At 42.6% G+C, this 23,100-nt stretch overlaps 1 protein-coding gene across 1 annotated transcript; it reads right to left on the bottom strand.

Moving 5' to 3' along the window:
• Positions 1-3,135: 3,135 nt before the first annotated feature.
• Positions 3,136-23,044, bottom strand: LOC135553118 (galactose-3-O-sulfotransferase 2-like). The gene is made up of 4 exons (XM_064985237.1): positions 22,847-23,044; positions 13,852-13,962; positions 11,119-11,923; positions 3,136-10,759 (listed from the first exon to the last, which is right to left on the bottom strand). The coding sequence occupies exons 1-4, from the start codon at positions 22,918-22,920 to the stop codon at positions 9,731-9,733; spliced, it is 2,019 nt and encodes a 672-aa protein (XP_064841309.1). The 5' UTR covers positions 22,921-23,044; the 3' UTR covers positions 3,136-9,730.
• Positions 23,045-23,100: the final 56 nt, after the last annotated feature.

Genomic DNA, 23,100 nt, shown 5'->3' with positions numbered 1-23,100 from the left:
TATCATAAGTGACACCATATAATTCACCAATTTGTAAGTCGCTCTGGATAAGAGCGTCTGCTAAATGACTTAAATGTAATGTAAATATATGTCGACCAGGAAAACAACATGGTAATTGGTTTTAAAAAGTGAACACACCACTACACGCAATATCATTGCGGTAAATGGCCATCTAAACACAGTTTATGTGTTACCAAGCCCTCCCTTGGGAATGTACTGTACAGTTGGAAAGTCGACATTTACATACACCTAGGTTGGAGTCATTAAAACTCATTTTCAACCGCTCCACAAATTTTTTGATGACAAACTATAGTTTTGGTAAGTCAGTTAGGACATCTGCTTTGTGCATGACAAAAGTTATTTTTCCAACGATTGTTTACAAACAGATTATTTCACTTAGAATTCACTGTATCACAATTTCAGTGGGTCAGAAGTTTACATGCACTAAATTGACTGTGCCTTAAAACAGCTTGGAATATTCCAGAAAATTATGTCATGGCTTTAGAAGCTTCTGATTGGCTAATTGACATAATTTGAGTCAACTGGAGGTGTACCTGTGGATGTATTTCAAGGCCTAACTTCAAACTCAGTGCCTCTTGCTTGACATCATGGGAAATTCAAAAGAAATCAGCCAAGACCTCAGAAAAAAATTGTGGACCTCCACAAGTCTTGTTCATCCTTGGGAGCAATTTCCAAACGCCTGAAGGTACCACGTTCATCTGTACAAACAATAGTACGCAAGTATAAACACCATGGGACCACACAGCCGTCACACCGCTCAGGAAGGAGACGCGTTCTGTCTCCTAGAGGTGAACGTACTTGGTGCAAATCAATCCCAGAACAACAGCAAAGGACCTTGTGAAGACGTTGGAGGAAACAGGTACAAAAGTATCTATATCCACAGTAAAATGTGTTCTATATCGACATAACCTGAAAGGCCGCTCAGCAAGGATGAAGCCACTGCTCCAAAACCGCCATAAAAAAGCCAGACTACGGTTTACAATTATACATGGGGAAAAGATCATACTTTTTGGAGAAATGTCATCTGGTTTGATGAAACAAAAATAGACCTGTTTGGCCATAATGACCATCGTTATGTTTGGAGGAAAAAGGGGGATGCTTGCAGGCCGAAGAACATCATCCCAACCGTGAAGCACGGGGGTGGCAGCATCATGTTGTGGGGTTGCTTTGCTGCAGGAGAGACTGGTGCAGTTCACAAAATAGATGGCTTCATGAGGAAGGATGGATCAAATTGAAGCAACATCTCAAGACAACAATCAGGAAGTTGAAGCTTGGTCGCAAATGGGTCTTCCAAATGGACAATGACCCCAAGTAGACTTCCAACGTTGTGGCAAAATGGCTTAAGGACAACAAAGTCCAGGTATTGGAGTGGCCATCAGAAAGCCCTGACCTCAACCCTATAGAAAATTTGTGGGCAGAACTGAAAAAGTGTGTGTGAGCAAGGAGGCCTACAAACCTAACTCGGTACACCAGCTCTGTCAGGAGGAATGGGCCAAAATTCACCCAACTTATTATGGGAAGCTTGTCGAAGGCTACCCGAAACGATTGACCCAAGTTAAATAATTTAAAGGCAATGCTATCAAATACTAATTGAGTGTATGTAAACTTCTGACCCATTGGGAATGTGATGAAAGAAATAAAAGCTCAAATAAATCATTCTCTCTACTATTATTCTGACATTTGACATTCTTAAATAAATTGGTGATCCTATCTGACCTAAGACACAGAATTTTTAATAGGATTAAATGTCAGGAACTGTGAAAAACTGAGTTTAAATGTATTTGGCTAAGGTGTATGTAAACGTATGACTTAAACTGGATTAGACCATATTTTGATGACAACCTTACCTTTGTAAATGTGGTCCATTTTGTCATTCCATATCAATTAAATAGCTACATAGTCATGAACAATACAGTATTCCAGCAGGCCTAGGTTACTTTATGGCTGGCTCAAGATAGCAAGGCTTGTGACTGGATAGCCTGGCAACAATTTCTCACGCACACATTGAGGTGTGACCGCACACGCCAAGCAGGCTATTTGTCAAACCCTGCTGTGGGTGTGTGATAGATGCGAGGCCAGACGTTGGCTTTTGTGTGTTTCTGTTTGCTTAAGCCGCTACCCTTTAGAGCAGATTTGATTGATGAGTAAATATTAAAGATGTCCTGTCAAGTCATTCCTGTACCACAAGGTTTGGTGATTAGACCTCCCTGCTGCCATGCAAGCTTACACTGACACACACACACACACACACACACACAGAAACATTCTGTTACAAATCTACTCAAGTAATTTGCATAAGCACACATACAGTACACACACACACACACATCCCTGCTAACAACAGCACACACACACAACCCTACTAACAACAGCACACACACACACAACCCTACAAACAACAGCACACACACACAACCCTACAAACAACAGCACACAGATACAAACACATGTTCACCCATCATTCATGTTCTAGTGTAAACAAGTCACAGATTGACACATGCATGCTCATGTATGTTGTTAGTCAGCTTGTTAAATAAACTAATTATCTTCTCTGTGATCATGAAGAAAGAACAAATTCGTATTGGATCTCGGCACATACTAATAATGAACAATAGGTGGAGCTGTTGATGTACTGTATAAAAATAACTATTGTCTGAAAAGCTGAAGACAGAAGGATCAAGAGAGAGATAATGATGTACATATATAAACCCTGGATTGCTGATGCTATGAAGCCACCTGCGACCATATTGATATTCCCCAGAAGGAGCAGACCTCCAATTAAATGTTCCAAGGACATAGTTAGATATATTTAAGTATTTCGTTGTTGTAGTGGGGACAGTACCGTTAGTACTCTCTGAAAAAAAGAGAGGGGGGAGAGAATAATATTTTAGCACAGGAGTCTACTCTCCATCATGAAGTTGTCGTCGAGCGAGGCTGAGAGGAAGATGAAGACAAGGCTGAGAGGAAGATGAAGACAAGGCTGCCACCTGTTGTCTGATCTGCAAAGTACAACCCCACTGTACAGAAATTTTTACCCAAGACCAAACAAAATACTGCTCAGGTTCAATTGTTTTATCGTGCAAAAGTGGAAACAGACACGAAAGTAAGAACCAGTTATAATACATCACCCTTTTATTTGACCATTTCAATTTTGAAATCTGTGCTTCCCGAGTCAGTGGCAACATCACTGCTCAAAACAATGAGAAAAATAAACACAGGGTCTTCGGAAAGTATTCAGACCCATTGACTTTTTCCACATTTTGTTACATTACAGCCTTGTTCTAAAATGGATTAAATCATATTTTCCCCTGATTAATCTACTCACAATACCCCATAATGACAAAGCAAAACAGTTTTTTAGAAATTGTTGCTAATGTTTTATATAAAGAAACTGAAATACCACATTTACATAAGTTTTCAGACCCTTCACTGTGTACTTTGTTGAAGCACCGTTGGCAGTGATTACAGCCTTGAGTCTTCTTGGGTATGATGCTACAAGCTTGACACACCTGTATTTGGGGAGTTTCTCCCATTCTTCTCTGTCGTTGTCCTGTTGGAAGGTGAACCATTGCCCAGGTCTGAGGTCCTGAGTGCTCTGGAGCAGATTTTCATCAAGGATCTCTCTGTACTTTGCTCTGTTCAACTTTGCCTCGATCCTGACTAGCCTCCCGGTTCCTGCCGCTGAAAAACATCCCCACAGCATGATGCTGCCACCACCATGCTTCACCATAGGGATGGTGCCAGGTATCCTCCAGACGTGATGCTTGGCATTCAGGCCGAAGACTTCAATCTTGGTTTCATCAGACCAGAGAATCTTGTTTCTCATGGTCTGATAGACTTTAGCCCAAGCGGGCTGTCATGTGCCTTTTACTGAGTGGCTTCCGTCTGGCCACTCTACCATATAGGCCTGATTGGTGGAGTGCTGCAGAGATGGTCGTCCTTCTGGAAGGTTCTCCCATCTCCACAGGGGAACTCTAGAGCTCTCTCAGAGTGACCATCGGGTTCTTGGTCACCTCCCTGACCAAGGCCCTTCTCCCCCAATTTCTCAGTTTGGCCAGCGGCCAGCTCCAGGAAGAGTCTTGGTGGTTCCAAACTTCTTCCATTTAAGAAAGATGGAGGGCACTATGTTCTTGGGGACCATCAATGCAGCAAAAAAAATTGGTAAGCTTCCCAAGATCTGTGCCTCGATTTAATCCTGTCTTGGAGCTCTACGGACAATTCATTTGACCTTATCGCTTGGTTTTTGCTGTGATCTGCACTGTCAATTGTCGGACCTTATATAGACAGGTGTGTGCCTTTCCAAATCATGTCCGATCAATTGAATTTACCACAGGTGGACTCCAATCAAGTTGTAGAAGCATCTCAGGGATGATCCTTAACAGAATGCACCTGAACTCAATTTTGAGTCTCATAGCAAAGGGTCTGAATACTTATGTAAATAAGGTATTTCTGTTTTCTATTTCTGATACATTTTGTATTATTATTAAATTTTAAAAAACTTTTTTCGCTTTTTATATAATCACTTTTAGAATGAGGCTGTAAGGAATCACATCACAAAATCATCTCTAAATACAAAATCTACATTTCCATTTTACGATCAATTCTTTACAACCCAAATATATTTACTCTAAAGTGCAGTATGATTTACAGTTTTTAAAAATCACTTTGGCACTAACTTCAGAACCTTGTGGTCATTTTTCAAAACCCTAGACACAAAACTCAGAACGGTCATCACATGGCATTGTGCATTCATATTTAAAGAAACCTTGCACTTGCAGAATCATAGGTTCAAATAACTAATTTATCATGAAATGCCATAGGAACATTCATTTAGATCACCCACACACAAGGTACCGATAGTTTTACTGTGTAGTTTTTCGTACAATCATTAAATATTGTAGTACAAAACATGTGAAACATGTTTCATTATGCTACTACACGTAAATACATCACTGTAAAAGGACTAGTTGAGAGAATACTACAGACACTGAACAAAATATGAAATTTATTGATGAAATACAATAAAATCCCAATATAGGTTTCTTTGAATCAAAGCAAAAATCATTTGCTACAAAAAAGAAAAAAACAGTTAAATCTCAACTGCAGTGTTCCTCACCTGGCTTACTGTAAAACATCACTGCAGTGTTCCTCACCTGGCTTACTGTAAAACATCACTGCAGTGTTCCTCACCTGGCTTACTGTCAAACATCACTGCAGTGTTCCTCACATGGCTTACTGTAAAACATCACTGCAGTGTTCCTCACCTGGCTTACTGTAAAACATCACTGCAGTGTTCCTCACCTGGCTTACTGTAAAACATCACTGCAGTGTTCCTCACCTGGCTTACTGTAAAACATCACTGCAGTGTTCCCCACCTGGCTTACTGTAAAACAAAAGATTGATTACTGTACTTCTATATTTCCATCAACACTGTCTTGTGGATTTGGCCACAGGTTCTCATCCACATCACAATGAATGTTTTCATTAGCCAAACATCTTGGGAAGAATCTTCGGGCATGGCGAATCCAGGCCTGACACTGGTCTGCCGTGATGTCATTACATGGGTCATCCATGGCCTGGAGAAGGGTGGCTTGTTCATGAGGGCACCTATCATATACCTTCCACCTCCATGTGGAGAAAAATTCCTCAATCGGGTTTTAGGAAAGGAGAGTATGGGGGTAAGTACAGGGTGGTAAACTGTGGATGGGCCTGAAACCAGACTTGCACCATTTGAGCATGGTGGAACCTGACATTATCCCACACAATGACATAGGTCATGCAATCAGCTCTACAGACCTGATTTAGCTCATCAGGAAGGTTACATTCGAACAGTGAATCATGTGGCTGCCTGCAACTCAATATATAGAGTATATAGAGTAGAGAGCTTTATATGTTGTTCGACCAAACATTAGAACGGGCAAGATGCATAATCTAAGCAACTGACCGTGGTATGATTGTTGATGCCACACATGGTGATTCCAGCATCTCAGAAACAGCTGCCTTCCTGGGATTTTTACGCACCACAGTCTCTAGAGTTTACAGAGAATGGTGCGATAAACAAAACACATTCAGTGAGTGGCAGTTCTGGGGGCAAAACACCTTGTTAATGAGAGAGGTCAGAGGAGAATGTCCAGACTCATTCAAGCTAACAGAAAGGCCACAAATGCTCAAATAACAGCTGTTTAAAACAGTGGTGCAGAAGGGCTTCTCTTATTGTACAACACCGTGAATAATTCAAGCTGTTGTGGAGGCAAAAGGGGTCCTACCCAGTACTAGATAAGTGGCCGGTGAGTGTACAGTAATGTCAAATCTGAAAACATGGTCTGGAAAAGTGGTACATGGGACCATAGAAACGTGGTCTGATAAAGAATGATAATTAAATATGACATCCATAGATAATGTAGTTTAATTGGTTCATGTTCCACGGTAAGTGGTGTCAATGGATCTCGTTATCCTGAAACTTTCATGATCTAAACATGGAATATTGTTTGTCAGTTTCCATAAAACTATGCATTAAGAGTAATGCAACAGTTACTTATCATTTTGAGCAGTTGTATCAATTGATAGTTAGATCATTGTAATGAAATTAATAGACAGTCATTTCAGATGCAATGTGTGAATTGCATTTTGAAATGGTAATACTTTGATGTTAAGTTGTGTCAGATTGAACAGGTGATTTTAGTTCAATGAACAAATTATGTTAGCTTTATGTGTACTGTATCCAAGCAATTGGAAAAAGTGTTAAGAGTTTTGAAAAATTAGCATTTTGACCATTGGTTGTGAGTTTTGTGTCTAAAGTTTTGAAAAATGACATCAAGGTTCCGAAATTAGTGCCAAGGTGATTGTAAAAAAAACTGTAAAAGCACACTTTAATTTAAAGAGACAAATCATTTGGTCTTCTAAGAAATACAATATTTTAATGTGATTCCCATCTCGGTGAGAATTGAGACCTCCATTGTTATGTCTTGGTAACTGAATTTTTTCCCATAGTGGCCTACTGAATGTCTTTCAGTTACTGAATAACTTCAGTAACTCAATCTCTCTTAGTTACTAACCTAAAAGGATGATACAATTCTAGGAACTTTCTGCTGTCTGCATTTGAGTTTATGTACAAATCTATTATTACAGAATGTTACAAGCCCTTGCTCTCTTTAGGTGGTATCAGAAGAGCTGAGATGTGCTCTTAAGTTAAACATTCTGGAATTGTATTTCTATACATCTTGACTACATCTTGAGGAAAACCAATTTCCCTTAAATCTCTACCAGAGGAGGCTGGTGGGAGGAGCTATAGGAGAATGGGCTCATTCTAATGGCTGGAATTGAATCAATGCAACGGAGTCAAACACCTTGTTTTCATGGGTTTGATGTGTTTGGAAACATTCCATCGATTCCATTCCAGCCATTACAATGAGCTTGTTCTCCTCCTATAGCTCTGCCCACCAGCCTCCTCTGATGTCTACATAATTACCAGACCATCATGTATTTTATTCATCTCCAAATTGAGCCACCTTATCTCTGAGTAAAGATTAGATCAACTCAGAGAAATGAGACCTGAGATATGTCCTGTCTAAATGAGAGAGCACGTGGTAAAGTGGAGGTATTTGCTTGTCTTTTGGTGTTAGCAGACAGACTGTACTGCAGGTCTTACCCAACCCCAATCAATTTAATCAATGGTATCAAGTATGTCCCATTCAAACCATAGTACAGTCGTGGACAAAAGTTTTGAGAATGACACAAATATTAATTTCCACAAAGTTTGCTGCTTCAGTGTCTAGATATTTTTGTCAGATGTTACTATGGAATACTGAAGTATAATTACAAGCATTTCATAAGTGTCAAAGGCTTTTACTGACAATTACATGAAGTTGATGCAAAGAGTCAATATTTGCAGTGTTGACCCTTCTTTTTCAAGACCTCTGCAATCCGCCCTGGCATGCTGTCAATTAACTGGGCCACATCCTGACTGATGGCAGCCCAATCTTGCATAATCAATGCTTGGAGTTTGTCAGAATTTGTGGATTTTTGTTTGTCTACCCCCCTCTTGAGGATTGACCACAAGTTCTCAATGGGATTAAGGTTTGGGGAGTTTCCTGGCCATGGACCCAAAATATCGATGTTTTGTTCCCCGAGCCACTTAGTTATCACTTTTGCCTTATGGCAAGGTGCTCCATCATGCTGGAAAAGGCATTGTTCATCACCAAACTGTTCCTGGATGGTTCAGAAAAGTTGCTCTCGAAGGATGTGTTGGTACCATTCTTTATTCATGGCTGTGTTCTTAGGCAAAATTGTGAGTGAGCCCACTCCCTTGTCTGAGAAGCAACCCCACAAATGAATGGGCTCAGGATGCTTTACTGTTGGCATGACACAGGACTGATGGTAGGGCTCACCTTGTCTTCTCCGGACAAGCTTTTTTCCGGATGCCCCAAACAATCGGAAAGGGGATTCATCAGAGACAACAACATTAGCCCAGTCCCCAGCAGTCCAATCCCTGTACATTTTGCAGAATATCAGTCTGTCTATGATGTTTTTCCTGGAGAGAAGTGGCTTCTTTGCTGCCCTTCTTGACACCAGGCCATCCTCCAAAAGTTTTCGCCTCACTGTGCGTGCAGATGCACTCACACCTGCCTGCTGCCATTCCTGAGCAAGCTCTGTACTGGTGGTGCACCAATCCCGCAGCTGAATCAACTTTAAGAGATGGTCCTGGCGCTTGCTGGACTTTCTTGGGCACCCTGAAGCCTTCTTCATAACATTTGAACAGCTCTCCTTGAAGTTCTTGATGATCCGATAAATGGTTGATTTAGGTGCAATCGTACTGGCAGCAATATCCTTGCCTGTGAAGCCCTTTGTGTGCAAAGCAATGATGATGGCACGTGTTTCCTTGCAGGTAACCATGATTGACAGAGGAAGAACAATAATTCCAAGAACCACCCTCCTTTTGAAGCTTCCAGTCTGTTATTCGAACCCAATCAGCATGATAGAGTGATCTCCAGCCTTGTCCTCGTCAACACTCACTCTTGTGTTAACGAGAGAATTCCTGACATGATGTCAGTTGGTCCTTTTGTGGCAGGGCTAAAATGCAGTGGACATGTTTTTGGGGGAATTTAATTCATGTGCATGGCAAAGAGAGACTTTGCAATTAATTGCAATTCATCTGATCACTCTTCATAATATTCTGGAGTTTATGCAAATTGCCATCATACAAACTGAGGTAGCAGACTTTGTGAAAATTAATATTTGTGTCATTCTCAAAACTTTTGACCATGACTGTACACCCCAAGGGTTCAAATTGTAAACCTCAGGGTGTAACAAGATCCAGGGGAAATATTAGATGAGAGGGTTTAGGAGATGTGTGCCACCAAAGGCTACTTCCAGTCCAAGCAGCCAAGGCAGGACAGTCACCGCAGGTGCACTCTCCTTCTCTTTCCTACTCTTCCTTCTCTCGTCCCCCAACTCCATCCCCTCCACCCACACAGGTCCAGCATCGTTTGGCAGAAACACTAGAGCTTATCCTAGTGCCGCCAAAGTCAGCCAACTGGCCCCGTGCACTGCAGCCAGCCAGAGTGAACATAACGTGCAGCGAAAGGTCCTCACTGTATAGACAAAACATAGCCATTGGCTGTTCAGCTTAAAAAGACCCCAGTACGCAGCAGCAATGAGCTCCTGTGGATCTTCCCACTAGTCCCCAGTCTGTGTTGAAAGAGCCCCCCCCTTAAGGCATGTTTCTGCCACTTCTAGCTGCAGTGATTTTAGACAGGGCACTTGAGGGGAGGTCATTTTGTTTCTGAGCATGAGGGTTTCTATGTCCACTCCTGGCTGTCCTACTGTGTCTGGCCTCTCTCACCCTCACCGGCCCTGTCATGGCTGCTTTGTTCGGGTTGACCTTAACTGAACTAGGCTGACGCTGTGAGGCGACCAGTTTGGCAGCCTGTCTCTGCCTGGCGGCAAGCTCAGGGAACTGCTTGGTGTAGAGAGTGTCTGTGTACTGTAGCTCTGGAGTGACCAGGTTCTGACAGTGTGTTTTGGTAGGCCCGACCAGCCCAGGGTTCAGGTTGTATCCCTGGATGATGGCCGCCCCGTACTGGAAGGGCTTCAGCCCGGCATCCTTCACCTGCGACGGGTCCACTGCACCACCATCCTTCAGGCAGGTTTTGGCTAGTTCGGCACGTCGCTCCTGCAGCCGAGTCACCTCCCGTCTCATCTCCTCACGCCCCACAGTAGCGTCCACGCGTCGCCAGAAGGTGATGTTAAAGTGCAGGTAGAGCTGCCAGTCAAGGGCATTCCAGGCTCTGATCTTGTCGGCGGTGTGCGGGGAGAGCATGTGCCGTGTGCGCTCGCTTCGGCTGTTCAACTTAAAGGAGACGACATCGTCCAGAGACCAGCAGAGGGCGCGCTTGAGCAGGATCATGGACTCGTCAAAGTACTCTGAGATGAGGATGAGGTGGAAGTCCTGCTCAATGGCGGCAATGGCTTTGGCGCCCCGCGTCTCCAGGTCTCCGGGTGTCTCTGTTGCGACGTTGTTGTCGAAGCCAAAGTCAAAGGTCAGGATGTTACGGGCATAATGGTTGTTGGGCAGGGAAGTGTTGTAACCACGCCAACCATTGTCAAGGAAGTCGTCCAGGCTGCGGGCCTTGTGGAAGGCAGGGATGCTCTTGTAGTAGATGAAAATGGACTCCATCATGGCAACGGGGTTCTTCAGGATGGAGAAGTAGAACGTGTCCTGGGGCATCACTTTCCTCACCTGAGACACAACAGAAAAGACCAAAACAAGAACAAAATGTGTTAGTGGGATGCCTTGGTGGTGTATAATAATTTAACAATTATTGGCTAAAAAATCTAGTAAAATTAATCTTGTGTTAGTCTGAACCTCAATATTACCTATGATGCAGTGGAGGCTGCTTCGGGGAGGACGGCTCATAATAATGGCCGGAACAGAGCAAATGGAATGGCATCAAACACATGGAAACCATGAGTGTGATGGAAACAATGTGTTTGATGTATCTGATAGCATTCCACTGATTCCGCTCCAGACATTACCACAAGCCCATCCTCCCCAATTAAAGTGCCACCAACCTCCTGTGCTATGATGATAGAACTCACCTCTGGTGGTCTGAACCTCATGTGGTTGCACATGATGTTGAACTCTTTGACACTGCGGCTCCTCACTCCCTCCACAAAGTGTGAGGCGAAGAAGAAGGGATAGAACAGCTGGCTGTGCTTGTTCAGTGGAAGGGCGAAGGTCAGATTGCGGCTGTCGCCATAGCGATATAAGATGTTCAGGATGGTGCTGCTGGCCGTTTTGTGCGTCTTGAGAAAGACGATGTGGTTCTTCGGCCGACAGGTGGCGCTGGCTACCTCAGATTTCACCTCGTTTATCACCCCGGCAACTACAGAGTTGGTGCCTAAAGGGGCAGGGCTGTTTCTACTCTTCAGCTGATTGGTTGAGAGGAGTTTGGGAGGTTTGTAAGGTAAGGTGGATACCACTTTGATAGATGGGTGGCTCAGCTGGAGAACTACAGACCCAGGAACCCCCAAATGCAACTCATCATCGCCCATTGTGACTTTGGGCAGGGCTGCCTTTACTGCTGAAACTTTACCCCAGGTCGCTTTCCTAGAGTCTTTGACCTTATTGACAGTGTATGAGAGCTTTAAATGTTGGTGATGCTCCTGGACACGCCTCTCCACACCTGGCTCATCTCTGCCATGTTGATGTTCTGCTACCTTCTGCTTCCCTTTGGCCCGTTCTTTACGAGCTCCTTCCTCCTGTGACCTCATTTCCTCTTCCACAACAGGGGCGTGCGAAGAGCGCAAGTGTACCCAGTCCCTCTGCTCCGTCGGGAGCGTTCTCTGGATCTTGATGGTGAACTGCACATTCAGGAGCTTCTCACTTAACATCTTATCATTCCTGAAACCAAACAATGTTAGACTACAGTTAGCCAATCACTGTCAGCCTGTTTAAAAAAAAAACAATTATCCAGAACAGTGAAGTGGAATGTAAAAGCTTGTTAGTTTCAGCAAACATGATCTATTATATTGACAAGTTAGGAGAGTGACCACTCTAACAATCAAAATACATGTCCTCAATGATTGAAGGCAGGCGCGATCAGGTGGGACTATTCTAGCCAATGAAAGGGCAGATACGTGTGTGAACAACAGTTGTTTTTCTCAAAGTTGTCAGAATTCCAAGTGCATCCACTTATATCAGAACATTTGTAACAGACTAAAGGTTGCGAAACTTACAGTGCATTCAGAAAGTTTTCAGGCCCCCTTACTTTTTCCACATTTTTGTTACGTTACAGCCTTATTCTAAACTGGATTAAATTATATGTTTTACATGTTAAACTACAATACCCCATAATGACAAAGTGAAAACAGTTTTTTTGAAATGTTTGCAAATGTATAAAAAAATAAAAAAACAGAAACCTTATTTACATAAGTATTCAGACCCTTTGCTATAAGATTTGAAATTGACATCAGGGCCACCCTGTTTCCATTTACAATCCCATAGATGTTTCTACACCTTTAGATGTTTCTACAACTTCCGCCTGTGGTAAATTCAATTGATTGGACATGATTTTGAAATGCACAACCCTGTCTGTATAAGGTTCCACAGTTGACAGTGCACGTCAGAGCAAAAACCAAGCCATGAGGTCAAAGGAATTGTCCATAGAGACAGGATTGTGCACATATCTGGGGAATGTTCCTAAAACATTTCTGCATCATTGAAGGTCCCCAAGACACAGTGGCCTCCATCAACCATCTCTGCAGCACTCCACCAATCAGGTCTTTATGTTAGAGTGGACAGACGGAAGCCACTTCCCAGTAAAAGGCATATGACAGCCCGCTTGGAGTTTGCCAAAAGCCACCAAAAGGACTCTCAGACCATGAGAAACAAGATTCTCTGGTCTGATGAAACCAAGATTGAAATCTTTGTCCTGAATGCCAAAAGTAATGTCTGGTAGAAACCTGGCACCATCCCTACGGTGAAGCATGGTGGTGGCAGCATCATGCTGTGGGGATGCTTTTCAGCGGCAGGGACTGGGAGACTAATCAGGATCGAGAGAAAAATGAACGGAGCAAAGTACAGATAGATCCTTGATGAAAAGAGCGCTCAGGACCTCAGACTGGGGCAAAGGTCCACCTTCCAACAGGACAACGACCCTAAACACACAGCCAAGAAAACGGAGGAGAGGCTTTGAGAGCAAGTCTCCGAATGTCCAGAGCCCGGACTTGAACCCGATCTAACATTTCTAGAGAGACCTGAAAACCTTTTATATTTTAAAAATGTTTGCTTTGTCATTATGGGGTGTTGTGTGTAGATTGATGAGGGGGAAAATAACAATTTAATCAATTTAGAATAATGCTGTAACGTAACAACATTTTGAAAAAGTAAAGAGGTCTGAATACTTTGTGAATGTATATTTGATCAAACAAGCCTCACTCAATTTGACATTCTCTCATAGAAAAATCATCTCGTTTCACCCATTCCTCTCTGGTTTCATTGCCTGTAATACCAATTCAGGTAGTATGAAGATCTGACCTAATACCTACAGATGTAGGATCTTAATTTGAGCCAGTTTGCTACAGCAGGAAAATGATCCTGTAACAACAGTGGATTATAATTAATGGACATTTTTGTAGTGGATGTTACATTTTTCATAATTTAAAATCAAGCCTAAAATGTATAAATGGAAATGACAAATCTTTATAAAACCTTTTATAACCTAAAATAGACTAAAAGTTTTACATTTCCTGCCTTGCAGGAAGGTTTTCCTGCAACAGGTTGATCAAATAAAGATCCTACATGTGTATGTACAGTAGCACCAGACTCACCTGGATTGCCAGACGACTCCTAGGATCTGAATGGCCACACAGAGCACAGTGAGGGCCATGAGCACCATCCATAGATTACGCATGTGGCTGCACAGAACTACCTTCAGCCACCTGCAGGGGGGGAGACCAACCATAGGAACCACTTTAGAGTCTGCAGCAGCATCAGGTACAGAAATACTACAGACAACGGGACTGATTCTATGACTATAAACTCATTTAAAGAATCTCAAGAATATCTTGTGTCTTTAACTAAATTATTTTATACCAACCTGCTGATATAATCTCATTCCAAAGCTGTAACTTTATTTTCAAATCTAATTTTCAAATCATAACCATGACTGACACCTTTGGATTAAAATGAGTACTGATCTATGCTGGACCACAGAAATGATCTCTGTACTGTTGGATGTTTTTTCTTGAGGCTTGGTGGCTATAATTAGGATGACTGCTGCGCATGTGTTTGTATACACATGGTGTGTGCGAGAGGGAAGAGATAATCTCAATGATTTACAAGGTAATCCAACAGCATCTCAATGAGTGGAACAGTGATTCACAGAAACTCTTCCAACCGTAGAGGAAACGTCACTATGACTGTTGGATTGGAATGCCTGTGGCGTAGTGGTGCATTGACCTTTCCCATCTGTTTGTGTGCTTCATGTTGTAATCAGAGCAATTAGCTGCCCTGTTTGATTCGGCCCATTGAACTGGCGTTGGCTAAATTAGAAGAAGAAAAACAACAATCCTCAATACACCCTCTGGACCACTCTGCCCATTCTGTGTGTGTGTGTTTCTGCTTCTGTTACAGCTACATCCAGAGACATCTGGAACATCTGCCTTCTGCCTGAATGATTTCCAGACAGTTCTACCTCCCTCCCCCTTCCTCCATCTCTTCCCCTTTCTACTTTCCTCCTTCATTATATCTCCCACTCCCACTCCTCTCTCTCACACATCCACCATAAGTGCATGGCACCACTATCCTGTTCTTCAGCTGCCCCCAGCTGTTTGTCAGTGTAGTACATTAGTCTGGCCACCAGGGGGTTAAAGCATGACACACACAGAGCCAGATCAAATCAAATCAAAGTTTATTTGTCATGTGAATACAACAGGTGTAGTAGACCTTACAGTGAAATGCTTACTTACAGGCTCTAACCAACGGTGCGAAAAAAAAGGTATGTGTGTGTGTGTGTGTGTGTGTGTGTGTGTGTGTGTGTGTGTGTGTGTGTGTGTGTGTGTGTGTGTGTGTGTGTGTGTGTGTGTGTGTGTGTGTGTGTGTGTGTGTGTGCGTGTGTGTGTGTGTAGGTAATTTAAAGAAATAAAACAACAGTAAAAATACTTTTGAAAAAAGAGTAGCAAGGCTATATACAGACACATTTTAGTCAGGCTTATTGAGGTAGTATGTACATGTAGGTATTGTTAAAGTGACTGATGCATATATGATGAACAGACAGTATCAGCAGTGTAAAAGAGGGGTTGGGGAAGCACACAATGCAAATAGTCAGGGTAGATATTTGGTTACCTGTTCAGGAGTCTTATGGCTTGGGGGTAAAAACTGTTGAGAAGCATTTTTGTCCTAGACTTGGGAAATTGCTGTACCAGGCAGTGATGCAACCGGTCAGGATGCTCTCGATGTTGCAGTTGTTGAACCTTTTGAGGATCTCAGGACCCATGCCAAATCCTTTTAGTTTCCTGAGGGGGAATAGGCTTTGTCGTTCGCTCTTCACGACTGTCTTGGTGTGTTTGGACCAATCAAGTTTGTTGTTGATGTGGACACCAAGGCATTTGAAGCTCTCAACCTGCTCCACTACAGCCCCGTCGATGAGAATAGGGATGTGCTCGGTGCTTCTTTTCCTGTAGTCCACAATCATCTGCTTAGTCTTGGTTACGTTGAGGGAGAGGTTGTTATTCTGGCACCACCCGGCGAGGTCTCTGACCTCCTCCCTATAGGCTGTCTTGTCGTTGTCGTGATCAGGCCTACCACTGTTGTGTCATCAGAGGACGTGAGTGCTACAGGTCTGTAGTCATTTAGGCAGGTTGCCTTTGTGTTCTTGGGCACAGGGGCTATGGTAGTCTGCTTGAAGCATGTTGGTATTACAGACCCAATCAGGGACATGTTGAAAATGTCAGTGAAGACACCTGCCAGTTGGTGAGCACATCCCGGAGCACACGTCCTGGTAATCCGTCTGGCCCCGCAGCCTTGTGTATGTTGACCTGTGTAAAGGTCTTACTTACGGAGAGCGTGATCACACAGTCGTCCGGAACAGCTGATGCTCTCATGCATGCCTCAGTGTTGCTTGCCTCGAAGCGAGCATAGAAGTGATTTAGCCCATCTGGTAGCCTCGTGTCAGTGGGCAGCTCGCATCTGTGCTTCCCTTTGTAGTCTGTAATAGTTTGCAAGCCCTGCCACATCCGACAAGCGTCAGAGCCGGTGTTGTATGATTCAATCTTAGCCCTGTATTGACGCTTTGCCTGTTTGATGGTTTGTCGCAGGGCATAGCGGGATTTCTTGTAAGCTTCCGGTTTAGAGTCCCGCACCTTTATAGCGGCAGCTCTACCCTTTAGCTCATTGCGAATGTTTCCTATGGCTTCTGGTTGGGGTATGTACGTCCAGTCACTGTGGGGACGACGTCCTCAATGCACTTATTGATTAAGCCAGTGACTGATGTGTTGTATTCCTCAATGTGATCGGAAGTATCCTAGAACACGTTCCAGTCTGTGATAGCAAAACAGTCCTGTAGTTTCGTATCTGCTTCATCTGATCATTATTTTATAGACCAGGTCACTGGTGGTTCCTGCTTTAGTTTTTGCTTGTAAGCAGAAATCGGGTGGATAGAGTTGTGGTCGGATTTACCAAATGGAGGGCGAGGGAGAGCTTTGTACGCGTCTCTGTGTATGGAGTATAGGTGATTTAGAATTTCTTTCTGTCTGGTTGCACATTTAACTTTTTTTTTCTTCACCTTTATTTAACCAGGTAGGCAAGCTGAGAACAAGTTCTCATTTACAATTGCGACCTGGCCAAGATAAAGCAAAGCAGTTCGACACTTACAACGACACAGAGTTACACATGGAGTAAAACAAACATACAGTCAATAATACAGTATAAACAAGTCTATATACGATGTGAGCAAATGAGGTGAGATAAGGGAGGTAAAGGCAAAAAAAGGCCATGGTGGCAAAGTAAATACAATATAGCAAGTAAAACACTGGAATGGTAGATTTGCAATGGAAGAATGTGCAAAGTAGAAATAAAAATAATGGGGTACAAAGGAGCAAAATAAATAAATAAATGAAATACAGTAGGGAAAGAGGTAGTTGTTTGGGCTAAATTATAGGTGGGCTATGTACAGGTGCAGTAATCTGTGAGCTGCTCTGACAGTTGGTGCTTAAAGCTAGTGAGGGAGATAAGTGAGATAAGATATTTGTAGTTCGTTCCAGTCATTGGCAGCAGAGAACTGGAAGGAGAGGCGGCCAAAGAAAGAATTGGTTTTGTGACATGTTTTGTAACATGTTGATAGAGATTTGGTAGAACTGATTTAAGTTTCCCTGCTTTAAAGTCTCCGGCCACTAGGAGCGCCGCCTCTGGGTGAGTGGTTTCCTGTTTGCTTATTTCCTTATACATCCATCACTGATGGGTCATCATCAAGACATGGGATGATGATGTCACTGTGGAGCTAGTTGATTGACTCAAACAGGCATGCCACTACCATGACTAAACAACACTACACATTACCCTTGATCCTCTAGTTCAGTTGCCCCCATGGAAGCAGCTAATGGGCAAACTCTGATTGACCCGTGTTACAAATGGAGTAAAGGCAAGGGAGACAAACATGAAAATACCAGGCAATGTAGTTGCTAGGGAAATGACACAACATGTGCCCTTAATATACCATTATATACCATCCTCTCTGTTTGTAGTGGTTTTTCATTTAACTCTGTTGCAACTTGCTTATGCATTGTGGCACTGACTAAATATGTCCCTGTGGTTGTGTGCTCGCAACATGGTTTGTGTGGGTTCTGGTTTGCGTTTGATCAGTTTTTTTTACTGTACTTTCCCATGTGCATGGATAACTCCACTACGACACAAACGGAATAGGGATGACGTTCCTTTTTGACATTAATGAATAATGGAGTAAAACACTATGAAAGAGTTGGCTGTTTGAACTGATATTTGTCAGGAGTGAGCGAGAGAGAGAAATAGAGAGAGAGAGAGAGAGAGAGAGAGAGACTGTTATTTTAGATACATCACTGATCTACATACAGTGCCTACAGATAGTGTTCACACTCCTTGACTTTTCCACATTTTGTTGTGTTACAGCCTGAATTTAAAATGGATTAAACACAATGCCCCATACAAACAATACCCCATAATGTAAATGAGGAATTATGTTTTTAGAAATGTTTACAAATTATTATTATTAAAGCTCAAATGTCTCGAGTATCCAACCACTTCGTTATGGCAAGTCTAAAGTTCAGGGGTAAAATGTTGCTTAATTAAGTCACATAAGTTGTATGGACTCACTCTGTGTGCAATAACAGTGTTTAATGACTACCAAAAATAATGAATCTAATCTCTGCTAACTTTTTCATTTAACTAGGCAGGTCAGTGTGACTTGGTGCCTCTAGCACTGAGATGCAGTGCCTTAGACCGCTGCACCACTCGAGAGCCCACACATAATATTAGCTTTAAGGTCCCTAAGTCGAGCAGTGAATTTCAAACACAGATTCAACCCCCAAGACCAGGGAAGTTTTCCAATGCCTTGAAAAGAAGGGAACCTATTGGTAGATATGTCGAAATCAAAAAGCAGACATTGGATATCCCTTTGAGCATGGTGAAGTTGTTAATTACAACTTTGGATGGTGTATCAATACACCCAGTTGCCGGAGAGAAAGGAAATCGCTCAGGCATATCACCATGAGGCCAATGGTGACGTTGAAACAGTTACAGACTTGAATGGCTGTGATAGGAGAGAACTGAGGATGGATCATCAACATTGTAGTTACTCCACAATACTAATGTACATGAATGAGTGAAAAGAAGGAATCCTGTACAGAATACAAATATTCCAAAACAAGCATCTTGTTTGCAACAAGGCACTAAAGTAATAGTGAAATAGATTTTTTTGTCCTGAATACAAAGTGTTATGTTTGGGGCAAATCCAATGTTACACATTACTGAGTACCACTCTCCATATTTTCAAGCATAGTGGTGGCTGCAACATGTTATGGGTATGCTTGTAATCATTTTTCAGGTACAAAATTTCCGGAATGGCAACATCCTAGAGCAAAACCTGGTTCAGTCTGCTTTCCACCAGACACTGGGAGATTAATTCAACTTTCAGCAGGACAATAACCTAAATCACATGGCCAAATCTACACTGGAGTTGCTTACCAAAAAGATCAACAACCAATTTGACAGAACTTGAAGAATTTTCAGGAGAATAATGGGCAAACATTGCACAATCCAGGTGTAGAAAGCTCTTAGACACCTACCCAGAAAGACTCACAGCTGTAATTGCTGCACAAGATGCTTCTACAAAGTATTGACTAGGGAGTGTGAATACTTATCTAAATGAGAGACAGTATTTTTGTATATAATTTTCAATAAAATGGCAAACATTTCTACAAACATGTTTTTATTTCATCATTATGAGGTGTTGTGTGTAGATGGGTGAGAAAAAACAAACAATTTAATCCGTTTTGAATTCAGGCTGTAACACAACAAAATATGGAATAAGTCAAGGGGTATGAATACTTTCTGAAGGCACTGGATAGGTAAAAGTAAATTAATCCACAATTATAATTTTACATGTATCTTAAATGACCCCATTTTCATGAATTCGATGATATAAGCTTGAAGCTCATTAAAAAAAACTGCATGTGACTTGAACCAGGAAGTAGGCAAGACTTTCATAGGGTATAGGACACAGGAAAGGATACCACAGTAGGAGAGAGAGTATTTGCAATTGAAGTCTGTCCAAAGCCATGGTAATTACAACCGGTTAAGTTGCTGTACATAAATCAAAGAAAACAACATTGTGGTGACCTTGTACCCTGAAGACATTTCTGTCTCTGCCTCCTGCCTGCCTTCAGGTGAAATAAGATATCAGGTTTGGATATAGCCTAATGAATTTTCAATTTTACCAGATACTTAGAATAGTAATGACAACCACACTCTCTCCATCACTCTCTTTCTCATTCTCTGTCTCTCTCTCTCTTTCTCTCTCACTCTGTCTGTCTGTGTCTCTCTCTCTCGCTCTCTGTCTTTCTTGGATACAAATACTCTGCCTGACTCCACTCACAACCCCTAACACACACATTCTCTGCACACAAACCACACTCCGATACACAGACACACACACACACACACACACACACTAGCAGCTCATTTGGATGTGGCAGTTAAAGGCTTAAATGCTTCTGAGGAGAACAAATCAAAGGTTACCTCTAAAGAAAGATCCAGAGCCAACTAATTTAGATTTACTTAACCAATGAGTGGAATAAGAACAGCTAACTGGTTTTGTCATGCCCTGTGGTCACATCCAGTTCCACTACACTAAATAAAAACACAGACTTTCCAAAAAACCTTCCTCAGTCTTGCACCGCAAACAATTGCCGGTCAAACAGAAAATGGAGAGGGACTGGGGTTAGTTTGAGTCTAACTGGAGGACGGTGGCACCCCCAAAATCCCTTCCACATGAAGAGAGAGGGAGAGGAAGAGAGAGAATAGTTGATTTAATAGTCGTGATACCAATAGCTGAATGACATTTCTACATAAGTCACATACATGTCAGTCACTGAAGACTACCGACATCCATGTCTCACTGAGGACCCCTACAGGGTAGCACAGTCGATAATAATCAAACTACGGCGCTACAGTTCAGCACAGATCCAATACAAACACAGTTTAGAGAAGGAAACCTCATTCATGATTAGCAGATGTATGCAAACTCACTGCATGCAAACTAAGGATTAGACTATAGTGTGATCAGCACTATATCCAATTTCTCCAATTTGTAGAATTCATACTTACACACGCACACGCACACACGCACGCACACACACACACACACACACACACACACACACACACGCGCGCGCACACACGCACACGCGCACACACACACACACACACACACACACAATGACAATACTTATTTTGTGATATGAGCAGGAACAACAGTCATATTGCCAAGGTATTAAATTGAGCAGCAGCAGCCGACAGAGAGATAGACAAACACCAGGAGGCCATGGACATGAGGAATGAATAAAAGGGCTTTTTACCAAAACGCTTCAGGTTTCCCAGGCTATGGAGACATCTGGAGAATGGCCTGCCTTTCCCTGCCTGCTGCAGAGCTACACTCCTGTATGCCAGCCGACACATATACACAGTACACACACACATGCACACACCCACACACACGTGCCCGCACACACACACACATACATTCCCACAGGCATTTAAAGTACATCAGATTCTCTCATATACTACTTTGGGCGCTACACACACACTCAGACAGGATCATGCATGCACAGACACATAGAGTCACACAAACATAGCCTACATACACTGAGCATTTTCCGTCACTCTCCCTCCCTCTAACTTTCTACCTGGGGTTGGACTTTTGGTCACAAGGGATGGAAAGGCCCTGAACCCAGTCCTACTATATATGATGGATTGCAGGCTTGCATGCTTTCCCAGGTCACATTTATGTATTTAATAACATTACCCAACTCCTACCTGGCTGATCCGGACTTGACCAGTTAAACAGGGAGTTGTGGTAATCTCCCTGGACGTTGATCCCTTATCATGACACACAACCCTACAGAATGACTTCTAGGTCTTTTCGTAGGTGTAAAATATTTGTATTGGATTATACAGTAGTAGCTACTTGTGTAAACAGTAAGATTATGCAGTCTGTTCATAGTAATATAGCTATTATCTGTATCAGTAAAAGGAAAACGTATAGTGTTTGATGCTGTGTCCTTGTGTGGCGTAAGGTCGGGCAGACCGGTTTGTTATGGTGCTGATATCTGCTGTATTAGGCTGTACTAGGCACTGACATCCTACACGTTTTCCATCTTGTTCTTATCGGTTCCAAATGACAAGCCAATGACCTGTAAACTGAATTTCAGGACTGTTTTTCATCCATGTTCTTGAACACTATTATGGGTTTGACTATTGGACAATTAGAAATTGAACTTTGAGTCACTTTATTACACATCAGATCTAGCCTGACATTTAGATTTGTACCTGTTCATGACCTGTTCACCATAATTTCTGTTCGATTTGATTTAACTGTTTTAAAAAGTGCTCTCAGTGCAGTTTAGGCTTTAAATGTATGTTTTAAGAAAACGAGGATTCCCTTCAGTTTAACTGAGAAGAGCTATTTATTATTTCAGTAGGGCCCCCCAAACACGCCAATCTACGCCTACGGCATCTAAATGTTAGAGTTAAATAATTTACGAGTTTTGTGGATCTATTCTACATTGCTTGTTGTTGCAATTAAATCTCATCGTCTTTGAAACGTGCCATCTTACTTCTATTAGAACGGTAATAAAAATCATTCTGAACCAAAAGATTCACCAAATCCATTACAATAACTGCCGATTTGAGTAAATGCCAACAGTGCCATTGTATTATTTTCTCTCCATAGTCGACAGTGTGTGGTCAGTGTGAATGGGAGCAATAGCTATTTAATTACAGTAAATCATTTGCGTCTGGCTTTTATTTTCACAAAGTATGGGCAAGTTGGCCTAGGCTGTAGCAACGAGGACTTTAAATCAAATCTAAATAAACATCTCATCGTGTGGCACTCCGCTGTTAGATGTCGTTCTCTGCGTGCGCATATGAATAACGTAATGTATCTGTAGTCCGCTCTTTCGCATATTATGGACTATTGTGGGCAATCGCATCACCGACCAACAGCTTTCCAATGAACTATCGCTAAAGGAATGTAACACAATACAAAAGACCAGAAGTCACAAATAATTCACTTACGAGCAACATGGTAGAGATGAGGTCAGGGAGAACAGCTCGCGCTCCTTGATAGATTTCCTTGGCGAGGGTGGCATCTCGCGTGTCTGTCCCAGGAGGGGGGTGCTCAGGAACCCCGGTCCTGCATGCAACTCCGACCAACCCAAGTCACTCTCCCAAGACTCCCCGTTCCCAAGCCACAGACTCCCTAGTCCCCTTTTAGAGTAGGGTTCCCCCCGCTCTCAGTTCATAACTCCTCCCGCTGCCGACTCATTGGC

Source organism: Oncorhynchus masou, chromosome 13 (assembly GCF_036934945.1).
Source record: "Oncorhynchus masou masou isolate Uvic2021 chromosome 13, UVic_Omas_1.1, whole genome shotgun sequence".
In the NCBI taxonomy this organism is placed as follows: Eukaryota; Metazoa; Chordata; class Actinopteri; order Salmoniformes; family Salmonidae; genus Oncorhynchus; species Oncorhynchus masou.
This window is presented reverse-complemented; position numbering and strand designations above follow the sequence as displayed.